Source organism: Erythrolamprus reginae, chromosome 2, assembly GCF_031021105.1.
Source record: "Erythrolamprus reginae isolate rEryReg1 chromosome 2, rEryReg1.hap1, whole genome shotgun sequence".
NCBI classification, from domain to species: Eukaryota; Metazoa; Chordata; class Lepidosauria; order Squamata; family Dipsadidae; genus Erythrolamprus; species Erythrolamprus reginae.
In genome coordinates this window covers 263153450-263179876 of record NC_091951.1, presented here as the reverse complement: position 1 = coordinate 263179876, position 26427 = coordinate 263153450, and the positions used below count along the sequence as shown (strand labels likewise).

The 26427-nt window shown below is 37.6% G+C and overlaps 1 protein-coding gene across 6 annotated transcripts in view; it reads right to left on the bottom strand.

The window, feature by feature from the left end:
- Positions 1-26427, bottom strand: part of BNC2 (basonuclin zinc finger protein 2) — a 556729-nt gene that overhangs the window by 16692 nt on the left and 513610 nt on the right. For 4 of the 6 annotated variants that reach the window (XM_070742536.1, XM_070742534.1, XM_070742533.1 and 1 more), the window contains one exon: positions 12226-14192. In XM_070742536.1, the coding sequence (XP_070598637.1) occupies positions 12226-14192 (1967 nt within the window). Of the gene's footprint in view, positions 1-162; positions 207-12225; positions 14193-26427 lie in introns of all 6 variants that reach the window. The other 2 variants (XM_070742538.1, XM_070742539.1) reach the window with 1 other exon arrangement.

The following is a 26427-nucleotide window of genomic DNA, read 5'->3' as shown; positions in this document are numbered from 1 at the left end:
GATGATGTTTAAAAGGAAGGATTTGATTACTGCTATTTCAAGCAGCATTTGCTGGTAGAATATTGTGCCCCTCAATAAAATTACAGTTCAACCCCCAGCACCACGAGCAACATTGGTCACTAAAGCTTTTACAAATGGCATAGAATCTGAGAAAATATTAACCTTTTATAGGGAGAAAATCCAAAAGGTAAAAAACAGTTCAGCACCTATTAAAAAAAAAGAAGTAAAGAAGTGCTTATTAAATGCAGGAAATGAAGAACAAGCAAAATTCTTGCAAATTCAAGACGTGGAATTTAAGTCATTACCAACCCCTTTCAATATGAAACCTATCATTCACACTGGTCACGAAGGCAGCTCCCTCTCCACTCAAATTATTCACTTGGAGATAAGCTCTCACTAAACTCTTTAGGGGTTTAGCTAATTTACTGCACAGATATGGCACGTCTGTTGTAATAACAGGTAGGATGTGTTGGGGTGGGCCATTTATCAGAATTAGGCGTCTTTCTCGCTCTGCAGTGAAGGATGCCGCTGTTTCTGCTGCTTTTCACTCTCCGGATTCCCCCATCCCCTTACGGCCCATAATGTGGCAGGCAAACAAAATTGACAGTCTCTTCTTGTCAACAAGGAGCAATTCTCCCGAGGAGCCACTTAGCTGTTGAGGAGGAAGCGATGTATTAGCGTGCCTGTCCCAGGAATTTTAATCATCTTCTGAGCTCCCTCTGACTTTGACATGAGCAAAATGACCAAATTTGTTTACTAAATGAATCGTAATATGCTAATAAGAGAGCGTGACATATATGGTCAAGCCAAAGAGATGGTTTGTTTATTCCACTTTGCAACTTTATAAATGTTGTAAGTTGGGAAACGTTAGGGAGAATTATTGAGGTGGCCGAGCCGTTTGCATACAAAATGCCAGGCCAGAGCAAAAGGGAAGCCTTTTTTATCTCTCAGAACGCTCCCAAGCATTAATATCAATATGACATCTGTGCAGACTGCACGTACTCCCCTGGGGCAAATGTTTTTGTTTTAATTTATCAGGGTATTTTCTCTTGGCTGGGTGTTTTTAATCTGCACAACTTCTTGCAAAATCAAGACGCAAGAGTTCTTCACTCTAGCCAGGCTTGGAAATTCAGTACATACCTGTTGAGGTGTTAAATGAAATTACTCTGAGGGTGGGAACAGAATTACATTTTTCAAGAGCTGCATGTGCTCAAGTTCAAGACACAATCTTAATATGTTACTATTGTTATTTGTTCAGATCAAAAGACATTGCAAACAAAAAGTATTACCACTGAACCAGTTGCCAGAGTTACTCCCAATTGTGGAACTGTCCCACTTCAAGCTCATATTTTATAAGCTGGCTTGATGCAAAGCAAGGAAGAAAGGGGTGGTGCGGGGAGACTGGACGTTTATAACATCCCAAATTAGTCAGTATCATGTAAAGGAAAAAAAAGTGACCAGGCTTTGCTAACATAAGCTAAGGAATTGTGTAGAATGAGCACTGTGTTTAGATCATAGCTTCATACACTGATGGCAGCAGGCTAACTTAATTATAATTAGCAGTCCTAGTTAATTGTTTGAGATGATCAATTCTTTCCCCGTCTCCAGAATGTTTACAAGCTATCTGCACACAACTGATTCATACATACCTGAAGAGAGTGGCTTCAGTGGCTTTTATGGATCTTCTGCATGCCATCCATGAAAGGCCAAATTCTTTTCTTTCTTTTTTTATGAATATCAATTCCTGAGATTTATTGCATGGAAGATCATTTTAACTCAGTGGTTTTAAGAGCAAAATACTTGATCCAAAATTCGTGCCAATTTATTCTGCTAAGAATATTCTGACAATTATCAGAAATTTCTGAACTCCAGCTCCATTAGATGGAAGAATAGGTAGATCAATTTTTTTTAAAAGAAACAGGAAATAAATTTCCTGACGTCTCCATTCATAGTATTTGACTTCCAAAGTCTATTGGCACTAAAGCCATATGATACTTTAGACATTAATGTGCTAACTACAAACATTTGTATTATAGCTCCTATGCAATAAATCTGTTATTTTATGGTTTGAAATACTAATTAGTGCTACTCAAAAGGTAGTTATGCTGCCTACATACATCATTATACCACAGGAGTTACCAACCTGGTTTAAGGAATTGCATAGTACATTGATAAGTAAATGACATATATTTTATATTAACTAGCTGGAGTAATTTCACAAGTTGTGCAGAAGAGCTCACATACAGCTTTTCCAAAGAGATTATAACAATGTCTTCCATTTCTGGAATGCACTGTGAGCCAAAAAGTTTATTCATACATTTATATGCACCTTGACTTGGTTCAGTGCCTTACAGCCATAAACATAAAATGGCAGGTGAAAAGCCTTCAGATTATTCAAAAAATGGAACTGCATTTATTCTGAAGCTCAGTTCATTAATCGGTTAAGGAGTGATGAACTTTGAGAAAGTTTTGATCTATCTTGAATTAAGGTTATTATATTGGGAATAGTTTAACAATGCATTCCCTAGTTAGAAAGGAATTTGAATGAATTATGTACACTAGATTTCAAATTGCAGGAATGATATTAAAAGTCACAAGTTCTTGACTTTGAAGTGACATTTTAATAATGAACTGTGTTGTGGCCATGAAGAAACAAAATCTGACAACTAATTTCAAAAGTTATGTATTATTGTTTAATTAGATGCTAAACTATTTTTGCAAGCATTTAACTTTGAATATTATTTTAATATTTCTAAAGTATTGCCAGTTACATACCAGTTTGATTTCTGATGTACTATATTCCCCTATGCAGATTTAAAGAAATATTTTAGTAATTGCCTACCTAAGCTGATACAGTAGTTGATTATCAGCAGAGATATATATCTATGCCAGTTTTGGTCTCCAATGTTTAATGGAATTGCTCCATAAATCTGTTATTGGATATTAAATTTGGAGAAATTTTGTTTGGTGTTTTTTTAAAAAAAAACAACCTATGCCTCGGAGGCCAAGTAAAGAAGAAATAAAAATTATGTTTTTGTTCCGAGGCTACTCTGAAGCACAAACTGTAAGCAACTGTCCCAGACTGATGCTTATATCACATCTGCTCATTCCTGACCAACAAAGAAAATTTCAATAAAGTAGTTTCACTGGTTTAACAGCAGTGAGCTTTTGGGATTGTCAAAGTGCAAAGGCTTTTCCAAGGAGAGAAAGAATCAGCAGCTGAAATATAATTAACCTTCCTTTCTCAATGCAAAACTGCCACACACACAGGGGCTCTGTGGTCTGTTAGTAAAGTTATAATGGCCAACAGGCAGAAGGAAAATTGGTCAAAAGTTGGCAGCTGCTGTCATATTTTTAGAATTATGATTAATGACACTAATAATGCAGATGATTACTGATATGTGTATCTCCTGCAGTTTATCATATTGCACTGGCTGCCTACGTCCACAATAAACACGGTGCTATCATTTACCTCTTTATTGAAGGCAATCCTTTCTCTTGTGAAGAAGCACACTCTAATTACTTTGTAATGTTTTATGTCTGAAGCTTTTTACAGCTCTGGACCCCAACAACTGCTTCATATCTACGATTGATTAATTACAGAATGTTTAATCAAAATTTAGAACCTGATGTTGTCATTTATAAGCTTCAAGACTGCCAAGGTACTTAAGGTCTCCTTCCAGATAGAAGGAAAAAAGAGAGAACGCTGGGTTTAAAAATCTCCCAAATATGCAAGATATCCAAAATCTTCTCATCTCTGATAATTGGGTTCTTTTTCTTGGTTTCCGTCACATGCCATTATACTTTCCTTTCCTTTTGATTACTTTTTGAACCCAATAGGCATTTTTTGTGTGTGACATCAGTATGCTTTAGAAGAGACAAAATAAATGCAATCCTATTTTTCTCTAATACTTACGCAGCTTATATTTCAGTCCCCGTGTTTTATTTTTAAAATGGTTTCTGACTTTTGGAGGAAAAGGGGCATGAAAATTCACAGTATTCAAGCAGGTTTCTGTAGAGGGAAAGTCTTTATAAATGACAACACAGTTTTGAAGCGGTTAAACAAGTCGGGGGAAAAAATTTCAGAGACAAATACATAAGATTTTTTTTTAATGTGGATTTTTATGGCTGTGTCATACAACCATTCACCGTTGAAGTTAAGTGTTTTTTTAATACCATTACTGAACTGCTGAAATGGATGCTAATATAGCTTGGAGTGCTAATGTCAAGTCCTGGTAATAAAAAAGACAGACTGCTGAATGAAATAATTTCAAGTAAAAAAAAAAAAAGGAAGGAGAAGAACAAAAGTGCTCCCACTTTCCACTTTTATTGAATTGGGACTGACTGAGCCAATTGCTTTAGAAGTCTGTAAAACACAATTACTAGTGAGCCAAGTGACCCTGCTGTGCCCCCTTTGTGACTGTATAGGCTAAAAAGCCTGTAGAAAAAGTGCTGTTTCTATATATGGTTATCAAACTCCTGAGGTTTCTCCAGTAGAGTACTATCTTCCAAATTCACTGAATGCGCACCCTTTCTTAAGGAATCTTGAATCTCATGATGTGCAATGGTATCTCACCAACTTCTAAAATGTCTGTGCGACTAATCATGTGATTCTTCTCATGCTCAATCTTTAAAAATATATTTTAAATATATTTTCTCATGCTCAATTTTAAATATGTATTTTGACGTTGAGTTTAATTATGGGACAAAATGATTGATATGAATGAATAAGAAAGAAAGAAACAAAGGAAGGAAAGGAAGGAAGAAAGAAAGAAAGAAAGAAGAAAGAAAGAAGAAAGAAAGAAAGAAAGAAAGAAAGAAAGAAAGAAAGAAAGAAAGAAAGAAAGAAAGGACTATTCTGGCAAAGACTTAAAAAAAAGAGAACTTCATAACCTACAAATCAAAATTTTTGGAATCTATCATGAATTTCATAATTTGAAATTCATATCTGATATGGAAATTGGAATTTAGAATCTTTATAAAAATGAAGAGCTATCAGTATAAGATGTTGTTCGATTGAATCCCAGCCTGATCTTCTTTCAATTTTACAGAAAAAAAAATGCTCCCCCCCAATTAAGCCTATAGTTTATATATTTGTAACATACTACTTATGGCAAATTAAAAGTTTTTCTAGGGAAAAGCTTTTTGTTCATGTAAGAGTTCAAATCTTTTAAGGGAAAATATACGTTAGAAAGTTAAATTCTCCTGTATTCAAGAAAAAAGCTTCTCAATAATGCTGATCTTAGAATATCTATATGAAAATTTCTGAAACTAGAAAAGAATCGGCTCCTTTCAAATCTCATTAAAAGGATTTGCTTCCCAAAGCTCCAGCTTAGAACTGATATTTTTACTAGTCATTGATATTTAGTTGATATTATCGTACTGTCTAATAATTGCTCATTTATACAGCAATAAAGGCAATGGGATACTTCAGTAAACTGTAAAATGCTATGCAAATATTGAGTTTTTAACAGAAGGTCTTAACAGCTATTATTTGGGGACATCAGACTCGGCAGAAATAAAAGATGTAAGAGTGATACAGCACAGCATTGACCTCAACATCAAAAGACTTTTTCCCTAGACCACTTTTTGGGTAGTGGTGTCATGTTATGGACCTCTGAAAATCCAATAAGTAATTCTGATTTGAAAGAAAGGGTGTGGAATATAGGACCCTAATTAAAATACCCTTCATCTATCACTTTATTTAAGGAGTGCTTTTAATCAGTCTCTCACTTCTGCCGACCATCCTAATCTTTACAGCATAATATATCTTTAGTTCCAATCCCCTGCCTACAGCCTAAACCCATCTTTTGAAACTAAAATTCTCCTATTTTAATTCTATTCTAATATCTTCTTCAGCATCAGCATGCATGGTCTTCATTAGGTTTCAAGGAAAGCACCCCAAAATCTCCGAGAAATGCAATTAACATCATAATTTAGTTTAAATTTCCTGCAATATCAACTTATATGACAGGATGGCATTGTTTAAAAAACATCTGGTTTCAGTCAAATTGCTTCTAATTGTTAACTTAGACACTCTTCTCACACTGCAAACAAATACTGAACAATCCACTTTGTCATTCAACCAACTTCATTATTTCTCTGCTTACCCTTGTAAGAAGAAGAATGGATTTTATACAAATTAAAAAAACTTGGTCCTACCTCACCCCTAGCTTTTCGGGAAGGCTTCACACTCTGCCACTACATACGTTAGCAAGGGCTTCTATATTTTATATTATATTTTTCAACTATGTCTTCAAACTGTTTGCAAATGGCTTGCTACATCTCTAAGAGAGATTTAACCAAGGCCACGTGGAGGGATGGAAATCTTTGTGATTATAGTGAAATACACATGCCTTCATACAGCTAAAAAAAGGCATTCACTTGGGGCAGTGGATGAAGAATTCTGCAGTTCATTTATCTTCGATCAGTCACTGAGGATCTCAGAAAAGCTATCCCATTTTGCCAAGAATTTTAAGAAAATAGAATTCTCTAGCCGCTTTCAGACCAAACTGTTCGTGGAAGAAGAGGAATACAACAGAGAGGGGGAGAAAAGATGCAAAGCCAGCCATTATTTACTTCTTATTCCTTTCCTTATGAAGTTAGAAAATCAACTCATCACAGAAAGAAGACATTATGAGCCAAAGAACCCTGATTGCAGGGTTGAGTTGGCAAGGGGAGAAACGAATTCCTCGCTTTGCCGAGCAGTCCTGACGCGCCAGTGAAATGGCTTCAAGCTACAGCACAACTGAAAGTATGCCCGAGGATGTAGAGTTTTCAAAAAAGAAAAGAGGCATTTCTAAATTATTTTATTAAATTATTACGCAAGCAGCTAACACCTTCAAGTGCTATATTTTCTCCCATTAAGTCACAGTTAATTGCACATGCCTTTAAAGTCACCACCATCTACTTTAAAGCACCTCCTTTCTAGAAGTACTGATGGGCTCCTCAAAAATTGCATAGATTTGTTTGGAAAGCAGTTTCCAAAAGTTAATTTTTCTTAAGTTTCAAAAGCTAGCGGGATGAATGGAAAAGGAGGGAGGGACGGCTGCTGTGGTGTTTAAGAGGTGATAACAGGAGGTAGATAGTATTTGTTCACATCTTCACCTTTGTTGATAATGTATGCAGTGGCTCATCGGACGTATTTAATGTTAATTTATTCAAGCACACCTGTACAGGACTGGAAGTCAGGTAACTAGATAAGCAAGTCGCATGCTTCCGCTTTCTTGATCTAACTACCCAGAGGCCTATATCCACACAAATTTAGTTCTGGAAACATCAGCAGATTTTAATAAACCCAATCCAGATGTCTTTCTCCATACAAATCAAGGAGTTTACAAGTTTAAATCTGGACTGATTTAACTAGCAACCTAATGGCAGAATCACACTTGGCACCCATAGTTGCCTCATATTTATTTATAAGTCACCCTGAGCAAATATTATTTTGTTTTTAAATTTATTCAGGGGGCTGAATTACCTTTCCCACCTTGCAGATAAACACACATGCTTTTTGTTCTGTGAAAATTTAAAGAGAAATGTTAACAATTAGCATCCTTTACTCGGAGAGAGGCAATGCATCAAGTTCCTTCCTTTGTAACTTGAAGCAGTTAACCATGGTAGTGCAGATGTATTTATTTTACAGGAATCCAGGAACTGAAAAGCTAAAGTATCATGTCTGACCGTGCAAGAAGTCGTGACCTAGACACGAGTAAAAAGGAAGACTTACACTGCCAATTGCTGATAGCAATAGGAAATGGATATTAAATTATTGGCATGTTTCAGAACGATCAACATGAAAGATGAACATTTCTTCAACATTTAAATATCTGAGAACCTCCTTGTGAGATTCTAGCTCTTAACAGTTGCAAAGTCAATGGACTTCCTAATCTCAAATAGGCTACTGACAAACTACACTGCTCAAAAAAATAAAGGGAACACTTAAACAACACAATATAACCAAGTAAATCAAACTTCTGTGAAATCAAACTGTCCACTTAGGAAGCAACACAGATTGACAATCAATTTCACATGCTGTTGTGTACATTCAACTTTGTACAGAACAAAGTATTCAATGAGAATATTTCCTTCATTCAGATCTAGGATGTGCTATTTGAGTGTTCCCTTTATTTTTTTGAACAGTATATATTGCCTTAATTTATCCAAGGCTTCTCTGAAGCTGAAGTTCAAAATTTCCTTGGAAGACATCTATTTAAGTAAGACCTGTGTTTTTATTAAGGAGCCCTTGGGGTCATAATGAAAATCATGTTATCCATAGGACAAGTGGGTAAACAAGAATGGCTAGAATCAAAGCCAGTTATCAAACATCATTCTGAATGCTCAGGTCCATAGCTGTTAAAGCGTATTGAATAGGAGTGGCCGTATGCCTTGCAGAATAAATAAGATGTTAGTATAACAAAAAGCAAAACGTATAAGCAGTGCTTAACATTTAAGTCTCTTTTTATCATTTTAGTGCATGTTATTTTAAAAAAAACTCTTAATGACCAAAAGTTTATTTTTTTGTGATAACTGTCCTCTTTTTCTAATAAGACTTTATTTGTTGAAAGATTACATTATATTTTCATAAATATGGTTAAGCAACATTGAAAAAAGGTGCAATTACTATTACAGAATAGTAGTAGCATAGTATGTTGGATTTAATGGTAAGTACAGTAAATGGTATCTTAAGATTGAATAAGGTTTGACATTGTTCTGTACAAATTATATTAGAAGTGCCACACTTCTGTTACAATACGCTAGAATGATTTCAACTGGGTTCTAACGCCTGTTAAGATGATTTAAGTTCACTCCCTTTCAATTATTGTTCTTCTACTTATTTGATAATGAAGTAAGACGCTGTATGTTCAAAGCTTCCTTTGTTTGCTTAAAAGACCATACAGATCATAAGATTTTCTCAGAAAGTTAAGGAAAAAAACTCCCTTACCTCATAGAAAAGGTCATTAAGCTAAATAATACTTCAAAGGCCCGTTTAGAATCAATAACAAGTTTAAATTTGAACTGAGGAATTAATAATGAAACATTAATTCTTAATCTCAAATGCATGTACATATTCTTAGGTTAGAATTTTCAAAATTCATTATGTTGCAACCAAGTGTAACATCACCACTAAATTACAAAGTAACTTTCCTTCATTATATTCTCTTTTCTGTTCCAGTTAACTTCCAATTATGGTTAACATCAAGGCCGTGAAACAATACATTAAAATAAGTGTACTTATGATTTATTTCTTAAATGTATGCAAAATCTACCAGTGTGTTTGCTAAACTGACTAGATTTTTGAAATGTATGTTGTCAAATTTTATATTGTGAAAATTGTATAAAACTTTTATTACATGTATTCCAAAAATAAGCATTATTTTTGACTTCTTGGTGCATTTACATATCTGAAGTTGACTTATCACTTTTAGAAATCCACAGCATCTGTTAGAATGAAAGGGACTGCCTATATCTATGTACTATGACTGAGAGAAAAATAAAATTCTGTATTTTAGAATATTGTAATTCAGAGACTTACAGAGAGAGTAACGTCATAGTGTTAACATAGCTCAGTGTTTCCCAACCTTGGCAACTTGAAGATATCTGGACTTCAACTCCCAGAATTCCCCAGCCAGCATCCGCTAGCTGGGGAATTCTGGGAGTTGAAGTCCAAATATGTTCAAGTTGCCAAGGTTGGGAAACACTGACATAGCTAACATGTCACCAAATTGGTTGGGAAACACTGACATAGTACATGTCACCAAATCTATTGGAATTACTTTCAAGTAAAGATAGATCAGGACCTAAAAACTGGCTTTACTTTGCACAAGTATTGAAAAGATTAGCTTTTAAATGATCACTTATTTTTCATGTTTACTTCAAAATTCTTTGCAAACTCCTGACTCTTTAAAACATACATATACACTACTTCTCCAAAAACAGCAGGCTATTACCTTCATTAAACAGTTGTAAATGTAGTTTGCTACAGTTTAGATAATCCAAAATTAGGGATGTCCAATTTCTGCACTGTAAGAATTCTGTTTTTTTGGAATGTATGTCAAAGGTGCCATGCAAATAACTGCCCAATGATATAAAGATTTTTCTTTTTTGCTCATCCGTTGTTGAAAGCTGGAGGCTAGTGGCAGGCCATACTTCAATTCCACCAGTTCAGTGTATCTCCTTGCCTTCTCTCCCTCTGGCCTTGCAAGATAGAACAGCATGCAGACTAAAACCAAAGCTAATTAAAAGAAACTAGGATTAAAGTGTAAGAAGTGTGGGAATTCCCTGAAAAGCATAATGTGGGTGAAAAAGAAAGCTAGCTGAAATGTGGTGAGGGAAAATCAGAAACACATTTTTTATTATCAGTTGCCACTAAATAATTTAAACCAATTTCACTTAGCAAGACATAGGAACTGATTACGGTCCAACAGATTATAAAGCTGTTTTCTTTTTCTTCTGTGGCATTCTGGTATTGTGTGAACACCAACTGATTATGCTCTAGTATTAATTAACATTCTCAGAGCAGCATTATTGCTTGCTAATGTTATATTTATATGTGTGCATGAATACGGGTTGCATATTTGCAGCATGTATACGTTTATGTGTGTTTAAAGCCACAAGTATAGAAATTTAGCCTGCCACTGACCCACTTTGGCAAATTCCATTTACCTTACTTTTTTGGCATAAAAAAGGAACTAAACTATTTAGAGCCAGCTGCTTCTGTTTAAACTAAACTATGTCAGACTTGATGTAGCATAACTGTTGTGTGATATCATCTAAATGTCCAGCAGAAGGAAAGGTCTTTATTAATTTTAAAAATATGTCTGAGATCCTCTTTGTTTATATGTATATAGTGCTCAGCTGAATGAATTGGAATTTACATACCTTTCAGGGCATACTGTATTCACACCTGTACGAATGAAAGACTCTATATCAAATTGCTTTTTTCATTCATTTAATGGGGTTTGTCCAAATCTACGAGCCTGCATTTCATCATTATTATCATTCATGTTGATTATTAATAGGATGCTTCACAGGTGCCCTGCTGAAATGCTAAAATCTATCGTCAGTGGTCACCACTTGTTTTGGCTTAGGTTTACAGGGTTTTCATGCCACTGTTGAAATAGCAACTTTCAAATACTTGAGTAAAGAAAAAAAATGAATTTAACAGTACTATCTCTGTACATGGGAATATGTATGCATTTCTGTCTACTGTATCTTCATCGATCGAACATATTTACATTCTCCTACACATGAATGGTCTATATGGAATATAGAGATAATCACCCTGAGAAATGGGAGCTTTGTTCGCGAATGGAAAGAATATTTAATTAAGATATACAGAAAAGCAGTGAGGAACCAGTCCTATTATATTTGCACTTCTATTTCATTATATAATGTGATGGTTCAGTGTTTGCATACAGATCTAGAGATCAAGAAAAGCAAGAAACAAAGCTAATGAAAGATTTCTTGGTTTGAGAAAAGGCAGCGTAGTATCCTTCAGTTATTTTTGTATGACAACTCTATAAAGCCCTACATGGCATCGGACCAGAATATCTTCGAGACTGCCTTCTGCCGCACAAATCCCAGCGACCGATTAGGTCCCACAGAGTTGGCCTTCTCCGGGTCCCGTCGACAAAACAATCTCGGCTGGCGGGACCCAGGGAAAGAGCCTTCTCTGTGGCGGCCCCGGCCCTCTGGAATCAACTCCCTCCGGAGATTCGAATAGCCTCCACTCTCCTCGCCTTCCGTAAAATGCTAAAGACCCACCTTTGTCACCAGGCGTGGGGATAATTACCACCTTTCCCCCTTTTTATTATGTTTTCGGCCTCACTGATTAGGTTGAATGTGTATGATTGTATAGTTAGGGATTTTATTATGTGTTAATGTTTTTAAACTGATTTAATTTCTAATATTAGATTTGTAATATATTGTATCACTATTATGTTGTGAGCCGCCCCGAGTCTTTGGAGAGGGGCGGCATACAAATCTAATAAGCTATAACTAAACTATAACTCCCATTATCACTGCCCATTGATATGCGGATTGGAAATTATAATCCAAATATCTAGAGGCTACCAGGTTGCTTACCTAGTCTTATATTAAAGGAATATGCTGTCCATATCATTTAAATCTATTAAGTATAGAACTTAAGTTTGGCTTTCTTAGGCTTTGGCTTAAGAAAAAAATCAGCCCCAGAAAAACCAGTTAATAAATTCAATATTTACTGACCTGTCTCTGCTTCTTCGGGAGGGGAAAGCAGCATTGCAGCCAGCCACCGTGCAGACATGCATCTCTTTTAAGTGAACATTCCTATAATGGAGTTTCACACTGTAGGAACTCTTGAAACTCTTCTTGCACACATAGCAGATCTTGGGATCTGGACTCGAGCACAAATCGCCTTCTGGAGAGAATTTCTGCGGGCTATTATAACTGAACGATGAAGCGAAGCTTTCATGGAGAGCAGCCATGCTGGCACTGCCCCCATTGTAAAGTCCGTATTGGCTCATGTAAAACATCTCATACGTAGGGTCTGTAAACTCTTCCTTGACTTTAATTTCATTGTGTTGGGAAGCATCATTGTGGTTTTCATCCGGCCTTTCATGGTTCATCATAGACTTGCTACTTCGTTCATGGATCATGTGTTCACCCCCTTCCATGGACTCCTCACACAGTTTTGGCTCTGAGGATTCAGACTCATTTTCATAGTCCCTCTCGTGCTCTTGGTCATCTGATGTCATACTATCTGTCCTTCTTAGCTCCGTCCTTGAAATGCACCTGCTTTGCCCATTTTTTGAGAAGTCCTTTACAGACAACCCTGGGCTCATCTCCTCCTGAGAATGGCAATGATTGTCATGACCACCATCATGAGTTATGCTCCGGTTGTCATTGATTTCCTCATCTTCGTAATCAAACTCATCAGCTGTGTCAATGATTTCCTTCTCTATTTTGACAGGCATGCTTGACTTTCGTGGCTTTTTCTTAGGGGCGAGGTCAGCACTTGTTTCTTGGAGGGGCATGAGGCCTACGGGCAGTGTTGATTCTGAAGGGAGAGAAGAATGTTCCATTGTGCCAGGTACTGGCATCAATGGACTAGTTGGTAATGAAGTGGGGGGACTCACCATCTCCCCAGGAGTAAGTAAACTTCTGTAAAAAGGAGGAACCGGCTGTACAGTCTTTAAAGCAGGAAACACCAGGTGGCTAGGAAGAGGATTCTGTAACACAGGATCTAATGGGGGAGTGGTAAAACCCATCGGAGGTCGCCCCGGACTTGTTAATGTTAGATTTGATTTTGTACTTGCTATAACAGGAGTGGCTGCACCGGACGTAGCACGGATGAGATCCTTGTCTCGATTGTTTCTTAACATGGGCATATGAAGTCGAGGATTGGGGTTAGCACTGTGGCGGTTGCGACTTCTAAGGGAGCTGAACACCATGTTGCAACCTTCGATCGTACATCGGTGTTTGATCTTAAGGTGGACTGCATTGTAGTGGATTTTCAGGGTCCCCTTGTCATAAAAGGTTTTCCCGCATGCGTTGCAAAAGACTCTTCCTTTCCGTGAGGCTGAGCCCATCCTTCGCATTCTGTGAATCCTGAAAGAGCTCTTTGTATGTTCAGGTTTGGATATATCATTGACAGGGGTTGAAGCCTGAACAGGGGAAACGGAAGTTGGCTCGCTTTTGGGCTCTACGTTGGTGATGCTGGTCAAGGCATTCCTGCTGGAGGTTTGCTCGTTCTTGAAAGGGATTGGGGAAATGTCAGATTCACTGCTTTCATTAAATTCATTCTGAGTTGAAAGGTTTGGCTCACGCAGTCTCAGCGTTGGCTGTTCCAGCAGGAGCCCATTCGGCGGCAAGCCCAGTAGAGGAGCGGAGACTGGATTTATGTATTGAAATGGTAGCAGGAATGCTAGGCTGTTTGGGATGTTTTCGAAATGATGAATGCTGGAAGGGTTGCTGTTCTCCAAGTGAGCAAGGAGACTTGGGCTCCTGGTTCGATTATTGCTTTCAATAAAAGTCCGTATGTCTGAGTCTGTCTTTGAAGACGGAACAGCAACGGCTTGCCCTTCTTTTTCTTGAATTGCCATCAGTTCCACAATGGATTTGGTTTCTCCAAACCTCAAAAACTGCTGAAGGGTAATAATCTCTTCTTCCCTGGACATGATGGCCCAGCGGTCCAGCACTTTGCCTGCAGCATCCTAGAGGCCATATCAAAGAAACAACAAAGACAAACACAAAAGAAGAAAACCTTATTGATTCTGCATAATTATTGATTTTGATTGAAAGCGCTGTTCTGACTGCTCATCAAACACTAAGCTCTGAATACTACATGCAAACACTTTGTTGAAAGCAAACTTTGCTACCAAGCAAACATAATAATTGCAGGGAAAGAAACATAGTGGTTTAATCATGTTAGAACAGACATCAGTGTAAATCTCTGGTTTTTGGGGAACAAAGATACCATCAATAATATCTCTTGTGAGCTAAACTAAGAGATCTTTCTTTGTTTGTAACAATAAATGCTTATACTGTATACCATACAATTAACATTCATTAATAAGAGAAGGTAATCTCACGCTACCCATTGAATTAAAAAACCGTGTCTCTACAGAAAACATTTGAAATCTAAATATAGCGACATGCAGTTTTTGTCTTTGGTATGCAATTATGAAGGTTTATTTTTTTAAGCAAATTAATAAATATAATATATAGCTAGACATTATTTTTGAAATGGAAGTTAAAAAAAACATTAACAAAAGCTAATATATTTTTCCTCTTATTATTATTATTATTTTTCAAAGGCAAATTCTACTGCTTGGATTCATGGCATTGCTGTTCCTGTGAAAATTAAATTTGGTTAGAGTGAAAACATGATGACTTTTCACCATTTTTAATAAATAAAAGTAGCAAGCATTTTTAAAAGTAAACATCTGATCATTGCGGGTATCATAAATGTGTAAAAATGTGTTTTAATATTACCTTTTGATAGCAAAGGAAAAGTCCAGGGAGAATACACATCAGTAATCACCAGACTATCTGTTGTTAAATATACATTAAAAAGCATTTCGCACTTTCATTTTTGCTAGTAAGTATGAGATTTGCCTCAAGGTAGAACTTAAAAATTCTGCAATGTAATATCAGACCATCCTCTATAACAGCATTTATGTGTGAAAGCAAAAGACTGTTTAGATAATAAATATATTGTTTTTTGGGCAATTTTTCTAGTTCGGTTCATGCCAGCCATATTGCCAACTTTTATAATTTTGCTGGCAAGCTCTTTTCCTGAACTTGAAGCAGTCAATAAGTTGGTGACTTCTACAGATACAGTGGTACCTCATCTTACGAACGCCTCTTCTAACGAACTTTTCAAGATACGAACCCGGTGTTTAAGATTTTTTTTGCCTCTTCTTCCGAACTATTTTCACCTTACGAACCCAAGCAGCTGCTGCTGGGATGAAGGGGTTTCTTTTTTCCCCCTTTTTTGAAGAAAGAAAAGGGAGGGGCTGCTTGGAGTAGGAAACATTTTGCAGAGAACAAGCTGCTTGCAAAGGAACTGAAAGGGTGTCTTTTTAAGAAAGAAAAGGGAGGAGGGAGGGGCAGCTTGGGGGACGAAATTCTTTGCAGAGAACAACGTGCTTGCAAAGGAACTGAAACGGTGTCTTTTTAAGAAAGAAAAGGGAGGGGCGCCCCCCTTGCCTTTCTTCCTTCTCACTCACCCTTTAGCCTAGCCTTGCTTCTTCCACCCGCCCCCTTTAGCTGCTCCTCCCTGCCCTCTGTTCGCCTCCCTTCTAAAGTTTGGGATTTTCCTGAAGGATTTGCACGCATTATTTGCTTTTACATTGATTCCTATGGGAAACATTGTTTCATCTTACAAACTTTTCACCTTACGAACCTCCTCCTGGAACCAATTAAGTTCATATGATGAGGTACCACTGTATATGCCTGTCTAGCTTGTTTGTTGTTTTGGTCTCTAAGTGGACTACCTTCCCAAAGTTTAGAAAGATCCATAAGTGCTACTTTATATTAAACCATACAAAACAAGCTACTGAAACGTTATCAAATTATAATATATACATAAATCAGTGGTGGGTTCTGAATTTGTTTGCCATTGGTTTGTGTGCATGCATGCAGAAGCATCTGCGTATGGACAGAAGTGTCCTGGACAGGTGGACAGAGCCTCCTGCTGCCATTACTGGTTCTAAGAACTGATCCGAACCGGAACCAACCCACCGCTGACATAAATAGTAGAGAGTGTTTCATTTCTTCAAGCCTACAATAAATAACTATGATATTCATTACACGCAGTCCAACCATTTCTTTAGTGACCATTCAAAATTACAATGGCATTGAAAAAATGATTTATGACCAGCTGTCCATTATCATGTGGTCATTGCATGGGGGATGCTGGCTTCTGACAAGCAATAGGACAAGCCAGATTCACTTAACAGCTACATGATTCACTTAAAAAACGGGGCAAAAATGCTGGGCACAGCTCACTTAACAATCACCTTGTTTAGCAACATAAATGTTGAGCTCAATTGTGGTTGTAAGTTGAGTGCTACCTGTAAAATAAAATACAGTGGTACCTCATGATATGAACTTAATTGGTTTCAGGAAGAGGTTCGTAAGGTGAAAAGTTCGTAAGACGAAACAATGTTTCCCATAGGAATCAATGTAAAAGCAAATAATGCGTGCAAATCCTTCAGGAAAATCCCAAACTTTAGAAGGGAGGCGAACAGAGGGCAGGGAGGAGCAGCTAAAGGGGGCGGGTGGAAGAAGCAAGGCTAGGCTAAAGGGTGAGTGGGAAGGAAGAAAGGCAAGGGGGGGCGCCCCTCCCTTTTCTTTCGTCAAAAGACACCGTTTCAGTGCCTGTGCAAGCACGCTGTTCTCCTACTTTTTAAAATGCAAACTCTTTCCCCCTCCAAGCCGCCCCTCCCTTTTCTTTCTTCAAAAAAGGGGGGGGAAAGAAACCCCTTCATCCCAGCAGCAGCGGCTTGGGTTCGTAAGGTGAAAATAGTTCGGAAGAAGAGGTGAAAAAATCTTAAACACCGGGTTCGTATCTCGAAAAGTTCGTTAGAAGAGGCATTCGTAAGATGAGGTACCATAGTATATAGTAGAAGTACATTTTAAGGAAGGCAATTCTGGTGATTCCTACTAGCTTGGGGAGCTAAATAGAGATGTTATGCTCAGAAGCATTTTGTACGTTGATACCTATATGTAAGCTCTACAGAGATATCAAACTAGCCAGTTACTAAAATAAAATTGGTTTGATCCAGCACAGCTCTATTTAAATTCTTGACCTACTTATGTTCTTTCCTGAAGTATAAATCTGACACCCTTTTCATTAACTTAATGGGGAGGGGGAGGGGGAGGGGGAGGAAGAGCAGGAGGAGGAGCAGGAGGAGGAAGAGAAGGGGAAGGAGAAGAATTATTGCTATGGATGTGATACAGTGAATTTCAGTTTAGTTCCAATATAAATAGGATCAAAATCTTCACTGTTTGCTGAACATTGATATTTCAGGATCCTGGAGCTCCTTATGAACTGTGTATGTCCAGAGGACAGTTAACTTGCACTTTTCATCAATTCAGAGCTTTTCCTCAAAATTCTATGTTTTAATTGTTTACCTGGAAACATTAAAATGCTGCACTTGCTTCAAAGACACCACAATGCTATAAATTGATCATGCATCTAAAAGAGGATATTATTGGTGAATGAATAGATACTCAACTTAAACCAGATATTGCTTTTTAAAATATCAAGTAAATCCATGCTATTGCTATTCAATATTTCTCCAAATCAAACATGCAACATAGAAACATAGAAGACTGACGGCAGAAGAAGACCTCATCGTCCATCTAGTGTGCCCTTATACTATTTCCTGTATTTTATCTTACAATGGATATATGTTTATCCCAGGCATGTTTAAATTCAGTTACTGTGGATTTACCAACCACGTCTGCTGGAAGTTTGTTCCAAGGATCTACTACTCTTTCAGTGAAATAATATTTTCTCACGTTGCCTTTGATCTTTCTCCCAACTAACCTCAGATTGTGTCCCCTTGTTCTTGTGTTCACTTTCCTATTAAAAACACTTCCCTCCTGAACCTTATTTAATCCTTTAACATATTTAAATGTTTCGATCATGTCCCCCCTTTTCCTTCTGTCCTCCAGACTATACAGATTGAGTTCATTAAGTCTTTCCTGATACGTTTTATGCTTAAGACCTTCCACCATTCTTGTAGCCCGTCTTTGGACCCGTTCAATTTTGTCAATATCTTTTTGTAGGTGAGGTCTCCAGAACTGAACACAGTATTCCAAATGTGGTCTCACCAGCGCTCTATATAAGGGGATCACAATCTCCCTCTTCCTGCTTGTTATACCTCTAGCTATGTAGCCAAGCATTCTACTTGCTTTTCCTACCGTTCTTTAAAAACGATGATGAGTTGAAAAAAAACAATTTCGATGAGGTGGTGACCTTTTTTCAGTACTTTTCCCCAGTTGTATCGGGTTTTTTGCTGTTATTCCCATTTCATTGCAAAAAACTAGGTCAGAACATGTATGTTTTATATAATACTGTACATATGTGCTGTATTATAATCAAAGCAATGTTCACATAATGCTAACTGAATGAAAATTAGTAATGCATTACAATTTAGAACTAGATAAGAAGGAATAGGAATATTTTAAGATTAAAGTTATAAGGAGCCAAGACAAGGTTCCCTTTGGAGTTTGTTACAAACTAGCCGCCGATTCCTCAGTGTATTGTAATACTCAGCTTGAGGCTCATATCATGTCTTCTGTGTAACTCGTTTTGGCTCTTCTCATGACTTTCCCCAATGCCATTACATTTTATCAACATTTACTTCTTTCATTACAAAAGATTCCAATTTATATGATTTCAATCAACTCATGACTGAATAGATAAACCTCTTGGGACGGTGCAGACAGGAAATTCAAGGAGTATCCATGCTGAGAAAGTCCATAAGATCTGTGCGCCACACATCTGCAGCAGATGATTCTGCTTCTCAGTTGTCTAATGCGACACACTAGTTGCTCCATTTCTACACAATAGAATTGTGCCCTCTTCCAATTTTAGAAAGAAACGTCTATTTCAACTAAGATTAACATCTTCACAATGTATATAGCTTTAAATGATTCTTTCACCAACGTATTATTTCTTTCTCTATAACTGCAAAAATAAAAAATAGATCTACACATACACAAGGGAGGGAGGGAGGGAGAGAGAGGGAGAGAGGGAGGAAATATTTCTTATTGGGTCAGTGAAATAATGTCTTAGTTAATCATCCTGCACATATTCTCTGGTTACACCTGACCTAAAGGTGAGGATGAGATATGTCACGACGTAAAGTTTCCTAACATGTAGGTCACCCAAGAATGAAGGATAACCTCAGGTTGATTATTATCAGAGATGATACAAATAGGATTAGAAATGTTGACCTTTCACCTCAAGATTCAGTGTAATTTTCAGCACTTTAATTTAGAGAGGAAATATCTATGGAGTGGGATGAAAATATAGGAGGTATGATTTCCTGAGGGCTTCTGCTTCATAGATAAATTTTTTGACACAACACGAACAAATTTATACCTTGTCTAAGAGACAAACACATTTCCAAGAAATATATGTTATTTTTTCCTTCTAAATAAATTCCTAGATTTCTTTTTTCATTATCCTGAAATGAGAATATATTACATATTCTATATATTGATAATTATTATATATCAATTTTTTGCAAATCTAATATCCTTTCCCTAATTTGCTTTTTCGACATAGCTACTTAAAGCTAAATGTATGTATCCATGTAGCCATATTGTGAATTTATTAAAAGGTAATTATGCAAAACCTTAAATTAATCAAAACATATGTTAAGAAGCCCTTCAAAGAAAAATTAGAGAGCATATAGAGAATATTTTCTACTATTACTATGATAATTTTGAAAAAGCATTTGAACAGCGGCACTAAAAAACCTGACTTATGACTATTTTTCACACTTGTGACCTCTGTAGCATCCCTGTGATCATGAGATCAAAATTCAGATATTTGTCAATTGGTTCATTCTTAGGACTGCTGTTGTGTCCCACAGTCATGAGATCACCTTTTGCAAACCTCTGACAAGCAAAATCAATGGGGAAGCCGGATTCATTTAACAACCATGTTACTATCTGTTCAACTGCGGTTGAAACAGTGGCCAAATTCCTCCTTTTGTTTGTTCCAGTACAAAACTTGTTCTTATTCTTAGATTCTTGTTCTTAAATTAATAATGCTCACTGACTTGGGTTATTTGTAAAAACAATAAAGGAAGGATGTAAATGAATAAAACATCTTGTTCTTAGATTAACAAAGTTTAAATAATTCTAAAACGTCCTCTTCTAATGGCCTGTCCGAAAATCCTCATGCACTGCTCAGATTTAAAAATACAATTATAGAAAAATAGAATTTAGTTCTATAGCTGAAGTCAAATTATTTTTTTCTCAACTTCTGGTAAGGATCTGCATAGATTCTATCAAGGGTTCAGTTTCCGGTCACAATTCAAAGTGTTGGTTATGACCTTTAAAGCCTTTCATGGCACCGGACCAGAATATCTTCGGGACCGCCTTCTGCAGCACGAATCCCAGTGACCGGTTAGGTCCCACAGAGTCGGCCTTCTTCGGGTCCCATCGACTAAACAATGTTGTCTGTCGGGACCCAGGGGAAGAGCCTTCTCTGTGGTGGCTCCGACCCTCTGGAACCAGCTCCCCCCTGAGATTAGGATTGCCCCCATCCTCCTTGCCTTTTGTAAACTCCTTAAAACCCACCTCTGCCGTCAGGCATGGGGGAACTAAAACATCTCCCCCTTGCCCATGTTGTTTTGCTGTTTGATTGATTGTGTGCTTGTTTTTTATATATATTGGGATTGTTTTATGAATTTCTTAACTTAAAATTGTAATTGGATTGGTGGGCATTGGATTTGTCACTATGTACTGTTTTTTTGCTGTTGTTGTGAGCCGCCCCGAGTCTGCGGAGAGGGGCGGCATATAAATCCAATAAATCTAATCTAATCTAATCTAATCATATGATATAGTGACTGTAGCAGGGGTGAAATTCTCCCGGTTTTCTCCTGCCTGTCAGTTGTCAGAGAAGTTCATGGTCATGAATGGAACATGAGGCTCCGCCCACCTGCTGCCATTGGGGTTCTTTTACCTTCTGCGCATGCATAGAATGCTTTGCACATGTGCAAAAGGTAAAATAACCTAAATGATGGCATCTGGGCAGGTGGGCCTAGACAATGGCATCTGGGCAGGTGGGCTGTCGGAGAGCAACTGGCTCTCCAACAACCGACCGGCACATGCGAATCGGGAGCATTTCACCCCTGGACTGCAGGCCAAACTGACATGGAAAATAGAGCAAAACTGAAGACTCAGTTCAGGTGTTAGGTTCAGGCATGAAATGCTCCCGGTTCACTTGTGTCTACTGGTCATCCTAGTGTCAGTCTCGAAGGCAGCTGCAATTACAATTTGCATTACAAAATTGCAGAAACTTCCCATGCAATGAAGTATGTAAATGTTTAGGGATTGTATAATAGATTAGCAAAAACTAAAAATTGGTGCAAAACTCATTCATCAAATGTCTCACTTAACAACAGAAAGTTTGGGCTCAATTGTGTTCTGCCGGGCTCTCTGGTAGGAGCCTCCTGAAAATTCAAGGGTACAAATTTCAGACACACACACGTTTGAAAATTCAAAACAATGTTATTTATCCCAAAAGTCAAAATAAACTAAGCACTCCTTTTTATTGCAAAGAGCACTCATCCCAAAACAACCGGGTAGTCTGTACATTTAACCTTAAGCAGTCATTAAGTACTCAGCTAGCAGCTGTGAAGAAACTTCACACCCCTCCTTCTTCCAACGAAGTGAGACACACACACACACACACACGTTGCTCTGGTTTGTTTTCAAAGACGTGAAAAATCAACAAGCAAAGTCCAGATACCAGAAACCTAGAAATCCCGACGAACTGCGATCAGATACTCTTTCACAACGGCCAAACCCACACGCTGCTATTTATAGCAGCAGCCCTAATTACTGGAGCCCCACCCAACCACAGGTGGCCTCATTTTTTCTTGTAAGAATCCTTTAGTTGTTGTCTCCCATGCATCACTCTACGCATGTGTGGATGTGTCATTAATTCTTGTTCATAATCCAAAGATGATACAGATGATTGATCTCCCCCTGGGCTGTCTGCCAAATTCCCCTCTTCTCTGTCACTCATGCTGCCTTGGTCGGAGGAGGCTTCATCGGTAGATTCCATTGGGAGCAAAACAGGCCTGCAGCATGTGGATGTCTCCCCCACATCCACCTGCACATTCCTTGGGGCAGGAGCTGGGCCAGAGCTAACCACAACAAATTGTGTTTGTAAGTCAAGGTTCATCTAGATGCCAATAACACCCAAGAACCATTGAATCTACCAGGTTGGGTTTACACTATCAAGAAAGTTAGAAAAATTAACAATTAGAAGTGACTGGCTACTTTGCACTAAATCTGACCACTGGTCCATCTGAGCTCCATAGAAAAATAAATTCCAAAAGATACTAGGAATTAATTTGAGACTTTGTATATTTATTCTACTGGTAGGCTATTTCAATAACGTTTCAGAATGACTCTTATAGTATGACCGGCCACAAATCTTGGTTGGTCTAATAGCATTTCCATGTTTGGGAATAATATTGCTATCCGTTTGTCCTTTAGCACATCTTTCCTTCAGTGTAATGTATTTTTTCCCCTAACTGCATATTAGAAAAGCAGCAGCATAGCCTGGAGTTTCAGTTCAAACATAGGAGGAAAGATTGCCAACATTTAAACTGCAGCAAAGTTTGATTCAGAGGATTAAAAAAATAACTAGGAAGCCCCAAAAAAGGAGATGATAGCTAGATGACATAGCAAAGTAAACAAGATTAGCTCATCTAAGTAAAAAAGAATACAACGCAAAGAAAAAATGTACCACAATTATTAAATGATCACAAATTTCTTGGAGTTTGATTTTAAATCTCATTATTTCAACAACCCCCTCAATACACAATCTTTCTAACCAACACAAAACTACGGGTCTTGTGAAATTTTCCAAAGGCACATTGTACAGATCCCCAATTAATATTACTACTTTCAGGGTATGGATTTTCTCTAGAGGTCTCCAGTAATTCTCATTCTGATATGAATCTTCCCTACTCCATAAGCTCCACTCCACCTTAAATCTCCATAATAATTACTCTCTTTACAACATTCAGAATGCTTCGCCCTGAAGGACTATGGTATAATGAGGTGAAGCATTTGCAACAAATTATATGAAAATGCACAAAGTGAAATGAACGTGTCTCTCTTTTTTAAATGAAGTTCTGGCATAGAGAAGAAAGTTGGAGAATACATGACAACAAAGAGAATAATTTGGCCACTGCCAGTCTATGTAAATTTTAAGAGGCAGACTTTACTTTTCTGTGTGTATTTTCCCCCATTCAGTAGCCAACTAGCAGCATACTAACCAAGTGGGAAATAGGGAAATGTATTCCCTTAATTCTTCTTGAAGGGCTAGGCCAATTTTTTAGCAATGCCCTAATTGTGTTAGTAATTGATCTCTCTGCAAAAACCATCTTCATCCAAATTAGAACCGTTATTAGTATAATACGAATCATCAGCACATGTCCTAACTTTATTTTTGGACTAACTAAATAATGGCTGACTACTGTATATGGACAAAGAACTATAAATGAATATTATACAAATGATAATAATAATAATAGGCAGTACTGCAAATAGTACCATGTCCTTTCTACAAAATATTTTAAAAGATAAAATGAGTTGACAGTGTGATTTCAACAGCTAATTTCCAGAGCTTTAGATTTCCTAAAATCTAGAGCTACGAAATTTAGAACCAAGGAAAATTTTCAAAGCAGTGAGAACAATTAACCAGTGAAACAGCTTGCCTTCAGAAATTGTGGGTGCTACATCACTGGAGGCTTTTAAGAAGAGTCTGGACAGTCACTTGTCTGAAATGTTATAGGGTAGTGATGGCGAACCTTTTTTTGCTCGAGTGCCAAAAGGGTGCGCACATGCAAAATAGCATGTGTGCATGTGCCTACACCCATAATTTATTTTATTTATTTATTTATTGGATTTGTATGCCACCCCTCTCCAGAGACTAACAGCAATAATAAAACAGCATATAATAATAATCCAATACTAAAAACAGTTAAAAACCCATTATTATAAAAAAACCAAACATACATACAGACATACCATGCATAAAATTGTAAAGGCCTAGGGGGAAAGAGTATCTCAATTCCCCCATGCCTGGGGGCAGAGGTGGGTTTTAAGCAGCTTACAAAAGGCAAGGAGGGTGGGGGCAATTCTAATCTCTGGGGAGAGTTGGTTTCAGAGGGCCGGGGCCGCCACAGAGAAGGCTCTTCCCCTGGGCCCCGCCAAGCAACATTGTTTAGTTGACGGGACCCGGAGAAGACCCACTCTGTGGGACCTAACTGGTCGCTGGGATTCGTGCAGCATAAGGCGGTCCCTGAGATAATCTGGTCCGGTGCCATGAAGGGCTTTATAGGTCATAACCAACACTTTGAATTGTGACCGGAAACTGATCGGCAACCAATGCAGACTTGGTGTAACATGGGCATATTTGGGGAAGCCCATGATTGCTCTCGCAGCTCCATTCTGCACGATCTGAAGTTTCCGAACACTTTTCAAAGGTAGCCCCATGTAGAGAGCAATGCCCTTGCCCCTGTGAATGTGTGCTACCCCCCTGCATGAGCACAATTCTCCCGTGCTCTCCCCCCCCCAGTGCATGCACACGGGTCTCACTGAAGTCTCCAGACTTCCACTGGTCTGTTTTTCACTTTCCCCAGAGTTCAGGAAAGCCTTCTGAAACCTGAAGAGAATGAAAAATGGCCAAACGGGCCAAATGGGAGTTTGGAAGCAAACTTCCAGTTGGACCATTTTTCACCATCCCCAGCCTTCAGGAAGCTTTCCTGAACTCTGGGAATGGCGGAAAATGGTGGAAAAGAAGGCTGAAAATCATCTGGCCAGCATGCACATGTGGCACAAATGTCATAAGGTTTGTCATCACTGGTATAGGGTCTCCGCTTAAACAGTGAGTTGGATTAGAAGACCTCCAAGGTCCTTCTGATTCTATTATTCCGCTAAAGAAGGTAGTTTTTTAAAAATAAAGAAAGAGAATGAAAGAGTAAGGGAAGGAGGATAGGAAGGAAGGAAGGAAGGAAGGAAGGAAGGAAGGAAGGAAGGTCAAGGATTTCACTAGGATTTTAGGCAATCAAGGTGAAGCAACACTTCATAAAATTAGTTATCCATTAGATCCATCATGGATCTTGATCATGCCAGAACCATTAATGGCAGCTATGTATACTAGATCAGACTTTCAAGGTATCTGTACTGGGCCAGAGTGTCGGTAATTAAACTGTCCTCTGTGGATGTCTCTCAAACAAATTAGCAGGATTATCTGGTAAGGTGAGATGGAAAACCCTTTTTAGATGGAGGGACTACTTAATAAATAATCAAGAAATAAGAATTTGAAAGCAGGAATTGGTATTTATATGCCGCCCCGAGTCTACGGAGAGGGGTGGCATACAAATCTAATAAATGAATGAATGAATGAATGAATGAATGAATGAATGAATGAATGAAGGAAGGAAGGAAGGAATGAAGGAAGGAAGGAAGGAAGGAAGGAAGGAACGAACGAACGAACGAACAAACAAACAAACAAACAAACAAATAAATAAATAAACCAAATTGGTTACAAATGAATGAAATGAGATTTTTTATTAAAAAAAAATATAATCTGTACAATAACATCATTAACTGCTTTTGAAAATCTCATGTTAGAATTTTAGATCCATGAAGGGTCTAAAAAGATGTTGCTGAAGGAACTCTGGATGGAAATAAAAGTTAAGACACAATGGAGTACATTTTGGAAGAACTCCACATTATGATAAATAACAGCAAAAATCCAGGAAATTGCTTTGAAATTATTCATAAATGGTACTGAAACTTCAGAGGAAGGTACATACAAATGTTGGAAGTACAGAAAAGTACTGGACATCTTGTATGTAAGTATGATGGTCCCTTGAGAGTGTATAAAGTCAAAAAGAGAGATTAATAGTAGGGATATAGAAAATTTCAGTTATGGTTCCAAAATATTTTTACTGTTATTATTTAGTGAAAGGACTAAAACAAGTAAAAACAATATAACTATTCAATTCATAATGACAAAAACAGAGAAGCTCCAATTTGATATACTGAAAAAAAATATGGAAAGTTGTAATGAAAATATTGTCAGACCTCCAAAAAAGAGAGATTTGGGGGATCTACTAGAATCCTTTTAATTTGATTTAGGAAAAATATAATCCTTTTTGTCAAATTCTT